General features: G+C 37.5%; 1 protein-coding gene across 4 annotated transcripts in view; it reads left to right on the top strand.

Moving 5' to 3' along the window:
- LOC128856960 (moesin/ezrin/radixin homolog 1) overlaps positions 1–15,530 on the top strand; it is a 97,075-nt gene that overhangs the window by 63,701 nt on the left and 17,844 nt on the right. For all 4 annotated transcript variants that reach the window (XM_054092439.1, XM_054092436.1, XM_054092437.1 and 1 more), the window contains exon 2: positions 2,235–2,316. In XM_054092439.1, coding sequence (XP_053948414.1) covers positions 2,302–2,316 — 15 coding nt within the window. In that variant the 5' untranslated portion in view covers positions 2,235–2,301. The remainder of the gene's footprint in view (positions 1–2,234; positions 2,317–15,530) is intronic.

Below are 15,530 nucleotides of genomic sequence, written 5' to 3'. Positions count from 1 at the left end.
TATACCATAATTAGGACCTTAATTTCGTTGTTGATGGTTTACCAGCCGCACCTAACATGGTGAACAGACGGTAATCAGGAAGCCGTCTATTAGGGAAAGGTGTCGCGCCTGGTTTTTTGTATTACTCATCATGTCTACACATGATGAGGGAGACACCTATATCTAAGCGGCGGTGTCTTCTCGCCACTGTCACAAGAATTTCATCAGATTTATGCTGGCTTTTATACCGCATCCTCCGCTCCTGATCGCTCAATTGTCGGGGGTTGCTTATTCGTTTAAACTTATTTCGCAACTGGCCTGCTACTACAGGCTTTCCGGCTATCCGCAACCTGCCGACCCCCACGGTAGCTTAGAGCCCAGCTTAGCAGTCCGATCCCTAAGGAGCGGGGACCTCTGTGTGTGTGACGTCACATCTGTGCAGTTGTATGAGAGAAGTGAAAATGCGAGCAAGAATGTAAAAAGAAGAAATTACACAAACAGCACACGAATAAATTGCACAAGTGCGACGTCAAACATACGGCGATTCTGTTAAATTCACTGAGAGCAAAGTAGCGGTACAACGATCAGCGCCACCTTATTCTATCCATCTCTCTCAATTCCCTCCATCCATTCACAGACACAAGGATGATAGATTAACAGGGTTGGCCATCCAAAACCAAATTGTGAGATCGGGGATTCGGCAGCAGAATTTTGCGCACTCATTTCACACGTATTTACACACTCGTACAATCAGTGATGTTTAGACGACAACGAGGTGTAAGATGAGTTGCGGCTTTTTTTTCGTATATCACCAACACGATCTCAGTTTTTTCGTAAACCAACCTTAACCCCGGTTACGGCAACAAATCAACTGATTCCTTCAAAATTGTTGCAGAGACATTTAACGGGCCGCTGTTGGCCACACCTCTTCATTCTGTGCATCGTGTGCGAGTAAAGCAATGGAGCGCGTAGAGGTCAAAATAAAGATATCCATCACTAGATTTTTTTTTTATTATTTAGTACAAAACAATTATTCAAAAACTAAGCTTGATGATTAATTTTTGCGCCACCTTGTAATATAAAGATTGTAATATAAAAAACTCCTTATGTTTTATTCAATTCAATTAAATATTTTTATACAGCATGCATACGTAATTTTTCCAATTAACTGCCATATAAGCTTAAATCTCCATACTGAGCAAATATTATATTTTTTGCCCATGAGTCACTATTCCGTTTGAAACCATTTTGAATTTCAATTACGCTCAGTAAACAAACTCGTTTGAGTAGAGTAAATAAAAAAGCGGCATCATTACAACAAAACGAAACAGAAGCTAGTGATTAGAAGTTTGTTGTAAACTTAATGACTCATTACAGCATTCAACGTACTTCTCTTGCGCCCCCATGAAATGGGCTGTGCATCAAAATCAGTTGCTTTCGTATATAATTTATTTGCTTTACTTTAGTTGCATAATGACTGTTTTAATATTGTATTATTTATTTAAGTATACCTCAAGCAATATTCTTATTCCTATTCTCTTTCATCCGATTGCGAAGAAATTTTGGTGAATTGTTGAGTTCACACCGGGGAAGATTTATGAGCTTGCTTGTGCCATTTCATCAACAAATTCAGGCTTTTCGTGAATTTCTTAAAATATGAAGTTTAATGTACATAAAAACAAAGTTAAAGTTTTTCCCCACTTGGTGGTCTATAGAGAACATACAAGCACAGTTCGGCCTTATCGTGAATTCCATGTGAAGAAGTCATTCCAAAATAAAAAAAAAAAACAAATTTAACATAAAATTTTGGAATTTCTTACCATTTACAGTTTACTTACAATTTATGTCGAATTTATGATATAACTGAATTTTATAAGTTTTCTTATATCTCGGCCTGGTATAGCCAGAAGAAAGGGACCTACACTCAGCCCAACCCAATACCGTATTCGGTTTACTTAGGCAACTTGGGTATGGTTGAGTAGAGAGTGCAGTAGACCTTATTTATTTGCTTTCTTTGGGCTTCCATGAAATTAAGATATCTTGCCAACAGATTTTACCACGGGAATGTGAGAGTAGGAATTCGGCAACAGAGGCTGTATGATTCACATGTCTGCCAATTTAAATCCCAATTCAAATCCTAAGCATTTAAAACATGAAATCACAAATTATTAATTTAATTGTTATATGCAGCACTTGAACAGTTCATTACCTTATGAATTCTTACTAAAAAAATGTTTAATTTAATTTAATTGCAGATTATTTCTCTACTGAACTGAACTGAGTTGATTTGTGCTGACTAGAGCGGAGGAGCCACATATCAAAATGTCGCGCAAATCGGTATGTATTAAATGATTTTCATTAGTATTGTTTTAAATGCAAAGCGTGAAAATATTATCGTGATTTGCTTACAAGTCAAACGACAGATGGATTTGAAGTAAATGAAATTTTATGTTTGTTCCATATCAGACATAATTGTACCAAAATTACACCATTAAAAAATTACTAAAGATTTCTTTGCATGATCTGCAAAAGGCGTCCGAAGTTCTCCAGATACCCTAATGCGCACTTTAGATTATTGCAAGCTAAATTTAAAGTTTTAGTCATACAAATAGGTTTTCTGGCAGCCACATAAGCAACAAACTACAGGCAGCTTTCTATTGCTCTAGACATTTTTTCAGCGATCTCAATCGTACGTTAGTACTCTTCGTAAACGAGTTATTAAAGAACGAATTTTATTTCAACATACCATTTACTTTTAAACGCGTGGGTTCGATAATGTAAACCGATGTTCGAAATATAAAAAATCAACAAAAATGCGGTGAACTTAGGAGACTTAGCAACCCTGAATTGATGTTATCATTACATTACTCAACATTCCGGGCATCTAATTGTTCATTTTATAACAACTGCAAAATTTGACTGAACGCAATGGCAATATTTTAAATGTTTTAGCTCAGACAGACGACGGCGTTAATCAGGATTACCGGCGCAGTTAAATCTGATTAAAATTGTAGTGTGACAGACGGTTGTTAGGCGGATTGGTGAACTGCTGGTTTGGAGAAATATTTATTGATTGAAAATTTGCCTTTTCCCAAACTGCTCCTAAATATCAAAAGAATTAATTATTCGCCAAAATATTTCCAACAAATATTAAGATTTACGTTAGCTGGACCGATTTCAAAGTACCTACATAAATTGGTGCTTTTTTTTTGTAAATAAAAGGAGGTTTTAAATAAATTTTCCCAAAAAAATCACCTCTGATGATAGAAGAGTTTAAACTTAAGTGGTCTACATACAATTCTTTTAAAAATTCTTTCAACAGAAACAAACTAATAATATTTTCTGAAAAAATTGGAACGTGAATGAGTGAATTTTAAAAACTGGATACCTTAGAGCTCTAATTAGTTTAAAACTTCGCTGAGTTATTAAAGATTTCCCTAAATATATCTTAAAAAAAGGAAAAAATGGCATCAAAAATCCTTTCATTTTGACAACCTAATATTGGCAGGCCGCCGTAGCCGAATGGTGCATGACTACCATGGTGAAAAAATTCAGAAGGTGTCAAGGATGATAGATTTACCAGGTTTGGCCAATAACTATGGTGAAAAACACAATTATGCGAACAACTTCGGCTGCTACGTGAAAGAGGATTCGACAGCCCAATTCTGCATGATCATTTCACTAATATTCACACACTCGTTTAAGGGGGGAGCCTGCTTTAGAGGGTTCACAAAATCGATTTTTTCGAGAATTTTTTTGGGAAGGAAAGAAATATTCGATTGAAACGAAACTTTCAGGTTTTATTGTTATATATTTCAACAGTCTTCTCAAATTTTTGTATTAAAATATATGTCATATTATGCCTGGTACAAGCATATTGCCGAGGCGCCTCGAGTGTGCATGTGTCGTGCGGCGGGAAAGATGCAGGTCGCAATTTTCATTTCAAACCAAAAACCCAAAAAAAAATTTATTTTAGTATAGTATGGCTTCTAGTTAAACCAAGAAAATTAAACAAAAAGTGAGAAATTCAACAATTTTTCGCTAATTAAAAAAAAATAATTTTTTTTTTTGGAAAAACAAATTCACTTTAGATTGTTTAAAAAGTGGGTTAATCATAACTTTCTTAAGGTTTTTTAGGTTCAACTAGAAGAGAATTTAATTCCAAATACAATCAATTTTATCTCGTTTCGATAGGACGTTTAACTTTTTCCCTATCTTTCCCGCCAGTTAGGAAAAATAATAAAAATTAAAAACCGAGGAATCGCGCGTCAAAGCTTTGTATATATACCGGCCGCTCATACCTGCTTGACGCTTGCTCACAATTTCTTCTGTAACTCCGAAAATATTTTGAATTTGCTTCTGAAATTTTGAGGACACATATTTGGATAGTTTTTTGAAGCCTCTAAAGCAGGCTCCTCCCTTAATCAGTTGTTGTTCAGATGGCAGCGAAGTGCTTTCTTTGGTTAGTTTTTTCTTATATCACTAACAAAATCTTATTTTTTCGTAAACAAACCACTCCGTGAGGCCAGTTACGTCAGCCCCGTCAGATCGTTAACTGGCTCTCAGCGAATTTGAAAGAATCGGCTGATTGGCTGACATAACCGAGGTCTTGACAGCGGTTTTTTACGAAAAAAAAATGAGATTGTGTTGATTATGTACTTTCGTTTATGTTACTTCGTTGCCATCTGAACAACGACTAATTGAGACCGACTGTGTGAATACATGCGAAATGAGCGGGCAGAATTCTGCAGAGTTTACTTGCTCAATTTCATTTTTGACCATAGCTGAAGGCCAAACCTAGTAATCTATCATCATCGGTGATAGGCTGTCGCCGCTCGGTAGCCAATGGCAAGACTCGGAATGTATTTCCGCCATGAAGAAGCTCCTCATAGAAAACAATCTTCCGTTCGGAGTTGGCACAAAACTGTAGGTCCCTTCCTTTGTGGAAAAGCGTTAAGACGGAAACCACAAATTTAGAAGAAGAGCTCGCTCAAAACTACCAACAAAGGCTGTAGTTTAATACTCTGTAGTAGCGCTTTTAAAATACTCAACAAATCAACGTTTTTTGTTTGTCAGAAACTAAACAACTGAAAAAACTCGTTTGGCAGAAATTAACAATAAAAACCGAATGTGTACATTCCTGTACCCACAGGTCAGGTAGGCATGCACAGATTGACTAGTAAAAATGGTAAAATAATTATTTATTGAAAAATATGATTACAAATTAACACAAATCGCCACATATTCAATGTTCATGGAAATATTATTCAAAACCTTTATTTTGTTGAAGTAATTGACGGCTTTTAAGTGCCTAACGAACATTCAAATTCCACTGTCAACAACCCAGTCTCATTTAAGCTTTTTTTGTACTTATAATCCTAAAGTCAATACTTAAGCAATTGTAATGAGTCAAATAATAACCCACGTCCACCCACTGTATGAGTGAGTAACTCTCGTATCGTATGTTTAGCATAGCGAGAAGGGGCTGAAGTGGGTATTAACTATACGCACTCAACATTTGCTCAACAGTTTTGTTTGCTCGTTGTCCATTGTCTGTACCACAAATTTGTAAAATTAGTTAGTTATTTTCGATTGGCTTTTTCAGTTGGCTTTTGAGTGTGTCTCCTTTAGTTTTAGATTTTATATAATTTGGACGAATAATTTAAAACATAGATTAGGTTTGGTTGCGGTGGTAGTCACACTGTCAAATTAGTAGATTTATTACAATAATTCACATAATAATTATTTGGGGAGAAGGCTGCACAGAGGTGGTAGTGGCTAAATTTATAGTCCATTTTTATATTTATAGCTGAGGTTTTTCATATTGATTAGGTGTTCTCCGCAGTCGTAATAAATATTTTTAAAATGTCATTTTCTATGCTGGCTTATTTGTGCAACGTCACATATTCTGACGTCATTGCTTGCTTTCTAATTTTAATATCTGTTATTTATGGAATGCATCAAATACGTGGGACGGCTGATAAGTACGCGGCCTGAAGTACTTAATGATTGAAAAATAAAAATAATAATTGATAAATATTTTGTTATTTTTCAATGGAGACCCTTGAAATATGTTTTTCACATTGCGAATATAATGTCTGTATGCCACTGAAAAATATGCTTTAGATTTCAAAATGGTTTTCCGCAACCGTCTTCATCTCCGTGTCGTTCTCCCGTTAAATTTAATAGATATAGTGAAGGAAAAGGTTGCAGTTGCATGTTTTAAAAGTTCCGTTATATTTAACGTTGAATTCGGTTATTGTCCTATTTTCATTGATTGCCACTTAGCCCACCATGGTTGCCAATGACTATTTGCATTGGATTTGGCATAGAATTGATAAACCCATAGTTCTCTGATTTTTCCCATAAATCATTCTTATTTTTGAATCTATTCACCGGAAGTCCCTTACTACCTTCCTAAACCCCCCACCCCGAATGCCATTATCGAAGTTCAACCATCACCTACAGCAGATGAAGAGCTCCAACTTCCCCGTGAGACCCGCATTTTGGCACAATTACTTTCCTGATATTGTACTGGGTTACACTTCTACCTAATGGAGCAACATTTCTCGTTCCCTATGTACCGCCCCCCCAAAGAAGAAATCGGATTCCGGCGATCCCGAAAAAAAAAATTGGTACGGCGAGGAATGTCATGCTGCCGCAGAAAGGATAGATGCTGCCTATAGGGCCGCGCTGCGATCGGGCGCAACGCGAGCCATGTGGGATCGCCACCGAAAGCTAAGAAATGAAGAGAGACGTATTATCCGAAAGAAGAATTGAGTGCCTGAAATACGTGAGTGCGAGGAGCTTGAGATGCCAATAGGAACAACGCCCGAAAATTCTACCAGAAAGTTTGGCGGCTTACAGAAGGTTTTAAGACCGTGGCATTTTCCTGTAAGAACAAGGACGACGATCTGGTGACTGGCATTCCAGAACACACTGGTGGTAGCAGAGGAAGAGGAAGGCCTCCTTTGCGTTGAAAGATCAGGTGAAGAAGGACTTGGCTTCACTTGGTGTGTTCAACTGGCGCCGGTTAGCACGAGAAAGAAACCACTGGCGCGCTTTGTTAAACTCGGCCAAAATCGCGTAAGCGGTTATCGCGCCAATTAAGAAAAAAACGAAACTTCTACCTATTTATAATCGACTCGGACATACTCAACATATGTTTGGCATGTGAAGGATCACCTTTACGACTACCTATTCATATCCGCCCTTAAGCAAGCTCACCTAACATCCCTCCTCCTTTGGTTCGATTTTAAATACAGTCAATACCAGTTTCATTAATATTTGATATTTGACACGCCCTTGGGTATTATAGAAACCCGTCAGAGAGTAACTTTCTGAATACTATTACCCATAAGTAGTAGAGTTCAGTTGAGAGTTGCTGTAAGATTAGCCAGAATGTTGACAAATTTAGTCAGAGTCCTGACCACTAAACTCCTGTAAGGAGGAGATCAAATATCTTGGGTATGCAGGAAACATTTCTCTGATCTGGGTTCCAAGAACATAGAGGAAAATAAAATTGCTGATGAGCTTGCCATGAAAGGGACAGAGTTGGTCTCAGAGACCTCCTACCCGGTCATCGGCATCCCCCTGACAGTTGTTAAAGGAGAACTGCACAAATTATTTCTCAGGAAAGCAGGAAAAGCGCAATATCAATTTCAATAATACACGGAAAACCCCCATTGCAGAAGCTGTGAGGACCTTTGAGAGAAGGAGGATGTTGAGCATTTTCTCTGTAAATGTCGGGGTTTAGCAGCTAGACGACTAAGGTCACTGAGCGTTCGTTTCTTCGACGGCCTGGGGCAGTGCGCCAGCCTAAATTCCATCAACTTTCTTCATTATATCAACAGCTCTGGCTGGTTGTAGATATCTGCCTGTTGGAGGTCTCATAATGGTATCAAAACGGCGCTTTGCATTTTAGTGCTACTTGAGAAGTGCCAGACCGGCACTTCAACCATTTCACCTACCTACCGACTTACCTGACCACTATAGTTGAAAATATACTTGAATACGAGTAAGTGTAAGAATAGTGATGAAATTTGGCAACATAAGGCGGATAACAGCCCTTATTGCCGACTTAAAACATTTTAATCAGATATTCAATGCATTCAAGAGCATCACTTTCCCTATAATTTAATGTACTCATAGAATCCGGTTAGATAAAGGGTTTGATGGCTTTATTCTCAGAAACTTGAAGGCTTGTGAAATCAACGCAGACTTGTCGAATAAATGCAGGCTTTTCCCCCAAAGGATTATTGATCTTAAGTAGTATTTCAGTTGGTAGAAAATCGTCATCGGTTCCTGTTTCTTCCACAATAGCATAGGGTCTCAGAAAAACACCTCCATCTGGTTCTGTTTTTTGCAAGAAGCTTGATTTCGTTCCAAGTTTTTCCTGACGTTTCAACTTCCTTCTAGACAGTTCTTCTCCAAGATATTTTTAGACGTCCAACCTTGCGAACACCTTGTAGATTCCAATCCAGTGCTTGACGACTGATTTCATTTGCGTCCTTGCGAAGCGTATGCCCATTCCACCTCCACTTTCGCTTTTTTATCATGTTAGCTACCGACTGAATTTTGCATCTCTCGTATACTTATGATATTTGGCCACCAAATCTTCAATATCCTACGTAAACATCTGTTCACACAGTCTTGAATTTTGTTTTCAATCCCATTGTTTGTGAGCCAGGTTTCCGATCCATACAAGAGTACTGATAGTATATTTGACTTAAAAATCTGTAATTTTGTATGCACTCTGAGGATGCTCGACGAACAAACAGATCGAAGCTGTGGATACGCGCGTCGTTCGCTATTTATTCTGGCGATAACATCTAGTTTCGCACTATCTTCAGCGGCAATGATAGGGGAGGGGGCCCAGTTGTGACGCAGGCCCAGTTGTGACGCAGCTAAATATTTTTGATATGCGGTATGAAAATGACAGTTTGAGCCCTGCCAATCATGTTCGTTTGACGTTCAGCAGTTTTTGTGCAGACACCAACGTTAGTAGTCGCATTGTGTATACACGCACCAAACATCGTGTTGAAAATCGTGCGAAAAAGTTATTTTGATTTTTTTCAAAGTACCAAAATTTTGTGAAATTAACAGTGAAAAGGCGAGTGTAATGCATCAAAATATTGTATTTGCCGTATATTTTGTGATTCTATATGGATTTATGTGATTATGTGGTGTCTATAAAAAACTTGCTTGTCATACACAAAATAGCATCGTGACCCGGTTGTGACTCAGCGGGTGGCCCAGTTATGACGCACCTTCTTTTTGCACTACGATCATATAGAACTGCCGAATTCCTACATTTTTGTTGTTGTTTAAAAAAAACCAACTGCCAATTCGATCAATTGCAACGTATGCAAGCGTCCAGTTCATTTGAAGTGCGCCAACATGCAGGCAAGTTATTTCACTTGCAAACACTGCGAAAGTGACGTGGACGACGACTAGGAATATTTAGATGACGATGATGAATAAAAATCGTTGTCATTTATGGCCATTGAAGGACATTTTCTTTTGTATTTTTCATTATTTTTGCCATTGAAAGCCTTCAAAATAAATAAATCATTAAATCACAACAATTGGTGTGACATTCCTTTCATATTTTCTCATTTCCAGTAAATTTCTTGAGGTGCGTCACAACTGGGCCACTTTTTTTTTGTCCTAAAAAAAGTTATCCTGAAAAAATTTGTTCCAAAATTTTTTGAGTAGCTCAAATAAACATACTTTCTTTGGAGAAAAGTTGCGTTTGGTTAATAGTTAAATGTTAAACTTCTTCATTTTTCAATTTGCGGAACTGAGGAAAAAATTTTAATTTTTTTCAAAACCCGCGTCACAACTGGGCCCCCTCCCCTACTATCCAAGTAAGTAAAACTGCACAAAGTTTTCAATTTAAGCCTACAATGATTTCTTGGAGAGTTGCGAACTCCAAAGAATGGCACGGAGGTCCAAAAAACACTTGGAGAAGGTTGATGCTATGCGACACCTCATGGGACGGTGCAAAAACAACAGCTCAGAACCATATACGATAGAAGAGTCCTTTCGAGGCTCTATGCCCCCCAAAGTAAAGCCACGTTTTCATGTAATGAAATTCTGTTAATAGGCATCGTCATGAATTTTTCAAACAGCATAAACAAGAGCTTGTTGTTATTTTTGCGTACATTGTTTAAAAACTTTTTTTTTATGCCACTTGCAGCAAAGGAGCTATTTATGAATAGGAAAAAGTGGTGCCACGCACAGCAATTACGCTTAAAAATATCGAATTCGTATACTTGGGTAATTGTCCAAAAATAAGCCATACATGACCACCAGACAGCTTACACATGCTTTCTTTCTCCCGTTCCACCTCACACGGCATGTGGGCGAAAAGTTTGAAAATAGTATTTTATTGATGTTTCCGTTCAATTCGGGCATTGTTGATGCCGTGCAAGATTTTCTGTTTGTTTTGATTCTTAGCATTAGTCAGTGTCCCACATAACCTTCCATGGCGTGTATGTATTTTATTCTTTTTTTATTTTTTTTTTTTTTGTTATTACACATTTTTATATTTGTTGTCGAAATCTAGCCAGAAAACTACAAAAAAAAATTGAATGGGCTTGGTCCAAGGCAAAATACGCACTGCTCAATTGTATGAAGCGCCGCCGCCGGCCTCAATGCGGCATGGGTGGGTGCAGGTGTATCTATGAGTATCAAATTAACTGTCGCGAAACATTTTCTGATGCGCAAAATCATTCAATACAATAAATAAATACTTGGCAAGAAACGCCACCAGTTAGTTGTGCGTAGATTACTTTGTGCTTGGGCCGTTGAGTGACCTACTGCGCTAAAAAGATAGTAAATAGTAGAGAATCGTACATACATCACTGCTTCTTTCGCCTCATTACACTGCAATAATTATGTACATACGTACATATGTGTGTGTGTGTACGCGTAGATGACTGCGAGTTGTTTATTTGCTCAACAGCACTTTTCCATCAGTAAGTGGATCCGAGTGGTAGGTGTACCATTTACGCGTTTTTGCGTAGTTAATTCCTTCAGGCATTCATACATTAAGAGTGCATACAGTGAGCGGAATTTGCTTAGCCACACATTGCTTCATATCATTCTGAAATAATTTAATAGTAATAGAAGTAACTGCGATATAAATTTCGCCAATGTATATTTATTTAAAACAGAAATAACTAAAAATATTAAAATTAAAAATTATTAATTAAAAAAATTAAATTGAAAGATGCAAATTTAGATGAAAAAAAAAAAATGCGTTTATTGTACCTTTAATATGTTGTTGAACCTCCATTCTTATTTATAGTATGGAAAATTCTATCCAGTCAATTATTGGGTTGGCAACTAAGTATCATAATTGCGGATTTTTTTAAAAAATCAGAGGCAATTTTTTCATGGGGCTAAATAACTTTATTCTGTAATGTATTGCCCATTTTGGTCAAAGACCTTTTGCCATCTTTCAGGCAGCGTCATAATCCCACGTTCATAAAACTTCTGGTTTTTATTAGCAAAAAACTGAATCAGGTACGATTTGACATCATCATCATTATTGAAATTTTTACCATTCAAGGAATTTTGTAAAGATCGAAACAAAAGGTAATCAGATGGTGCAAGGTCAGGACTATATGGTGGATGTGGCAAAACATCCCAACCAAGCTCCAATAATTTTTGCCAGAGATGTGTGTGGCTTTGCATTGTCATGATGGAATACAATACTTTTTCGATTTGTCAATACGAGCCGCTTTTCTTCAACTGCATTGTTTAATTTCGTTAGTTGTTCAATGTAGACATCAGAATTGATCGTTCGGTTGGGTGGTAAGAGTTCAAAGTAGACAATTCCTTTGTAATCCCACCAAACTGATAACAAAACCTTCTTTTGATAAATATCAGCTTTTGATGTTGTTTGAGTTGGTTCACCTGGCCTGCTCCACGATCTTTTCCCCTTTAATATTGTTGTAAACAACCCATTTTTCATCGCCAGTTATCAGTCGTTTTAAAAATGGATAATTTTCATTACGTTTCTTTAGCAAATCGCATCTGTTAATGCGTTGCGTTAAATGCGTTTCTTTCAGTTCGTGAGGAACCCATTTATAGATTTTTTGAACATAGCCAAGTTGTTTTAAGTGATGAATGGCAATGAAGCTTTTCTGCAATCTCACGTGTTGTACTGTGACGATCCGAATCGCTTATTGCTTTGATTAAGGCGTCATCAACTTCAACTGGACGACCAGAGCGTTTTTCAACTTTGAGTGAAAAATCACCAGAACGAAATTTGGCAAACCAATTTTGACACTGCCGTTCTTTTAAGGTTTCGTCACCGTAAACAGCACATAACTTTTTATAAGCTGGCGATGCGGTTTTCCCTTTGCGGAAATAAAAAACCAAAATATGACGAAAGTGTTCCTTTTGAATTTCCACTTTTCAACGAACGCCAAACGAAAACTACGCAACCGATCAAAAAACTTTTTTTACTGATTGACAGCTGAATTGCTAACTATCAAATAACAAAATGTGTTTTACATTTGTACTACGTCTGCAAACCTAAAAATTCAACTGAAGCCATCTATGAATGAAATCCGCAATTACTTAGTTGCCAACCCAATAATTTCCGCAGTATCCAGATCCAGCCCGCCTGCGTAATTGATGGTTTTAGTTGTTGTACCGTTGAATTATGGCGAACATTTAGATATACAGCTCTTGCAATTATGCCCCAAACATTTTCGTTGGGATTTATGTCTGGGCTTCCTGCTTGATCGATCGGAAAGAATAGATCTCCTTTGACTTCGTGGAAACATGAATACTGACCTCCTGTTGAAATATTAACTCAGTATCTGCATTCGCTTCCAAATAGTCAATGAGCACATCACCTAACATCTCAATATATTTTTTAGAGTTCATTGCACACTTCTGTGTGAGCTTTGGCCTGCTGCACAAAATGTCTCCATTCGCCTCGATCCTTGGTTGATTACTTCCAGTTGTTGACGTTGAGTCTCCTCTTGTCGTCTTGTAGTTCTTCAATTCATCTTTATCTTGGTCTGTCTCTTGCTTTCGTTGCAAATGTTTTAGCGTAAATTATTTTTCGTTGAACTCTCGTGGGGTCCATTCTCATGGTAATGGCCTAGTCATCTTAGTCTTTGTAAGTTGGTCCAGTTCATGGTTTGTATAATTTCAGCTTGTCGTGGTAAGAAATTGCTCCCCATATAGTTATGGTAATGCCCCTGAAATTCCGACCAATTTTTGGCGGGTTATTTTGACGAAGATCACGCAAGTAAATAGCTCAAACCATCAGGGTCATCAAAATTAAACTTTGTTTATAATAAACACTTTTAAAATAATATTGCGCCAGCTTTCAGTTCAACCTATTTGCTCTTTTGAAAATTTCAGTCTGGCCTCTATGTAATTGCGTAAGTCGGGGTATTTTTAAAGCTTTCTTCCACTTATATTTGTCTACAGATAAAACTTGTTGAACTCTTCGTTTCCCTATTGGAAATTGTAATGTTTTCACTATTTGGGATGCCTAAGTCGATTTCTAGTGGCTTTTTCTTTAATGACATTGCGTCGGGATATTTTTGTATTCCTCTTACATTTCTTTGGAAGAAATTCCATATTGCTTACCTAATTAAAAAAATTTCTTACAACTTTTTCCCATCGATTGATTAAAGGCCAATTTCTCTATTCGGAAAACCATTTTCCTTCAAAATTTTAATTTGGCCCTTTTCAACATCATTTAAAAACTTGTTTATTCCCATTATTAAGTGAGACCTGAAAATAATCACATAAAATAATTATCAACGTACAGTCTTTGTCAGAAAAAACGATCCGCGATTATTTATGAAGGATAAAAGATATATATTTAAATTTTTTTTACATGAAAGTATGTACAAAACTACGACTCACAATTGAGACGCGTAGTCTTCATCGTTTTCGAGTATAGCCTGGCATCTTCTTCATGCTTTGAACTAGCTTTTCTGGTAGCTCGTCGACAAACAGGACTAGATTGTGCGAGCTTTTGACGCACAAGTTGCTTTAACTCATGGACTGGCCTCCGGCAAGATGCGTTTTCATAGTTCCCCACACATTTTCAATGCGGATAGCGTCTGGGGACTGAGAAGGCCAGTCCAATACTGCGACGCCATTTTCTTGTTTTGTTTTTTCTCAATGTGTTTTTCTGAGATCAGTGGCTTTGATGATGAAGGACGGTATGATATGTTCGCTTCCTTCAGTCGACGTTCGATGATGCTGATACTCACATCTATTCCCTTTTTAGCAAGAACTGATTGTGCTTGGCGTAGTCGCAAAGGAGGGTCCCGCTTAAAAAGTTGGGCAATCACTTTATCCTGCTTTTTTGTCATCACTCGCTTCAAGCCGTGCTCGGAAAAGTCATCAACATATTTGTACACTTTATACCGCTGATTCCACATCACAACAAACTTTTTTGATTTTTTAATCACTTTTGCAGCCGTGGCATATGATAATTTCGGCCCTTTCGAATGCGTGCATAAAAATACCGCCTCAAAACGCTTCTCGTACTTCCCACTCATTTTTGTTTGGTTTACGGGAAAGCTTCGAACGACACTAACCTAAGTTAGCACTGGCGTCGCAGCCCTTGAATGGGACTATTACGCAGCAAAAAGCAGTTGGAAATATATCTTGAAGTTACAAGTAAAAAAACGGTTATTTTCTTCGGACACAGACTGTATTATGCAACTTTTAGTATTCCTATACAGTTATGATCTTGTTTGGCTAATATTTGTACTCCCTGCTGATTATTTACTAACCTGCTTTATAAAATTAACAACAATTTTAAGAGTGAACACATAAACAGTTATTTTTTTTCTCGTTCTCTCATCGCGGTTAAGCAAATTTCGCTCACTGTACCTATCCACGTACCTACTAAATATTTTCATGTGTAAAGCACAGGGATAGAATTTCTATGGTTGCTCTAGAACTCTCTGATCCCCACCTCTAGTTTAACCTTTTTTTTACTTGACTTCCATTTACTAGAATCTGTATTCAATTATGTACTAACTAAATATTTTTATCTTCATATATAAACCTGACAACTTTTCATTTCCAGCAAATGCTAGATGTTAGTTTCATCGATACTCATACAAACACACACACACACTCACTCTTACTAGCGCGAGGTGTACGTTGTTTCCGCACTAAAAATGTATTTCCGTTTTGGTACGGGGCTCGCGTGTTGCTACTTACTCCTCCACGTTGACGATGTTCTTGTCGTTAGTGTTGTTGTTGTCAATTGTGTAGGCAGGGTGTGTTAAACATGCCGTTGTACTGTACAATTTGTCTCGTCAACAAACCTCATCGATCTGCATCGATATGTACTTTCCAGTGATGGCCCCAGTGACCCACCCTATGCCTTTGAGGCCATCTACTTTGGGGGTTGTTGAGTTTGTTAGCGTTTTGAAATTGATTTATAATGACGGGTATTGTTCGGAGGCATTTCAGTCTTTGCATAACCGCCTAAAACTAAGGTCTTTGTGTTCGGTACTAAAAAAAAAATAAAAGAAGTGTGAATCTGC

This window comes from Anastrepha ludens, chromosome 3, assembly GCF_028408465.1.
Source record: "Anastrepha ludens isolate Willacy chromosome 3, idAnaLude1.1, whole genome shotgun sequence".
In the NCBI taxonomy this organism is placed as follows: domain Eukaryota; kingdom Metazoa; phylum Arthropoda; class Insecta; order Diptera; family Tephritidae; genus Anastrepha; species Anastrepha ludens.
This window is presented reverse-complemented; position numbering and strand designations above follow the sequence as displayed.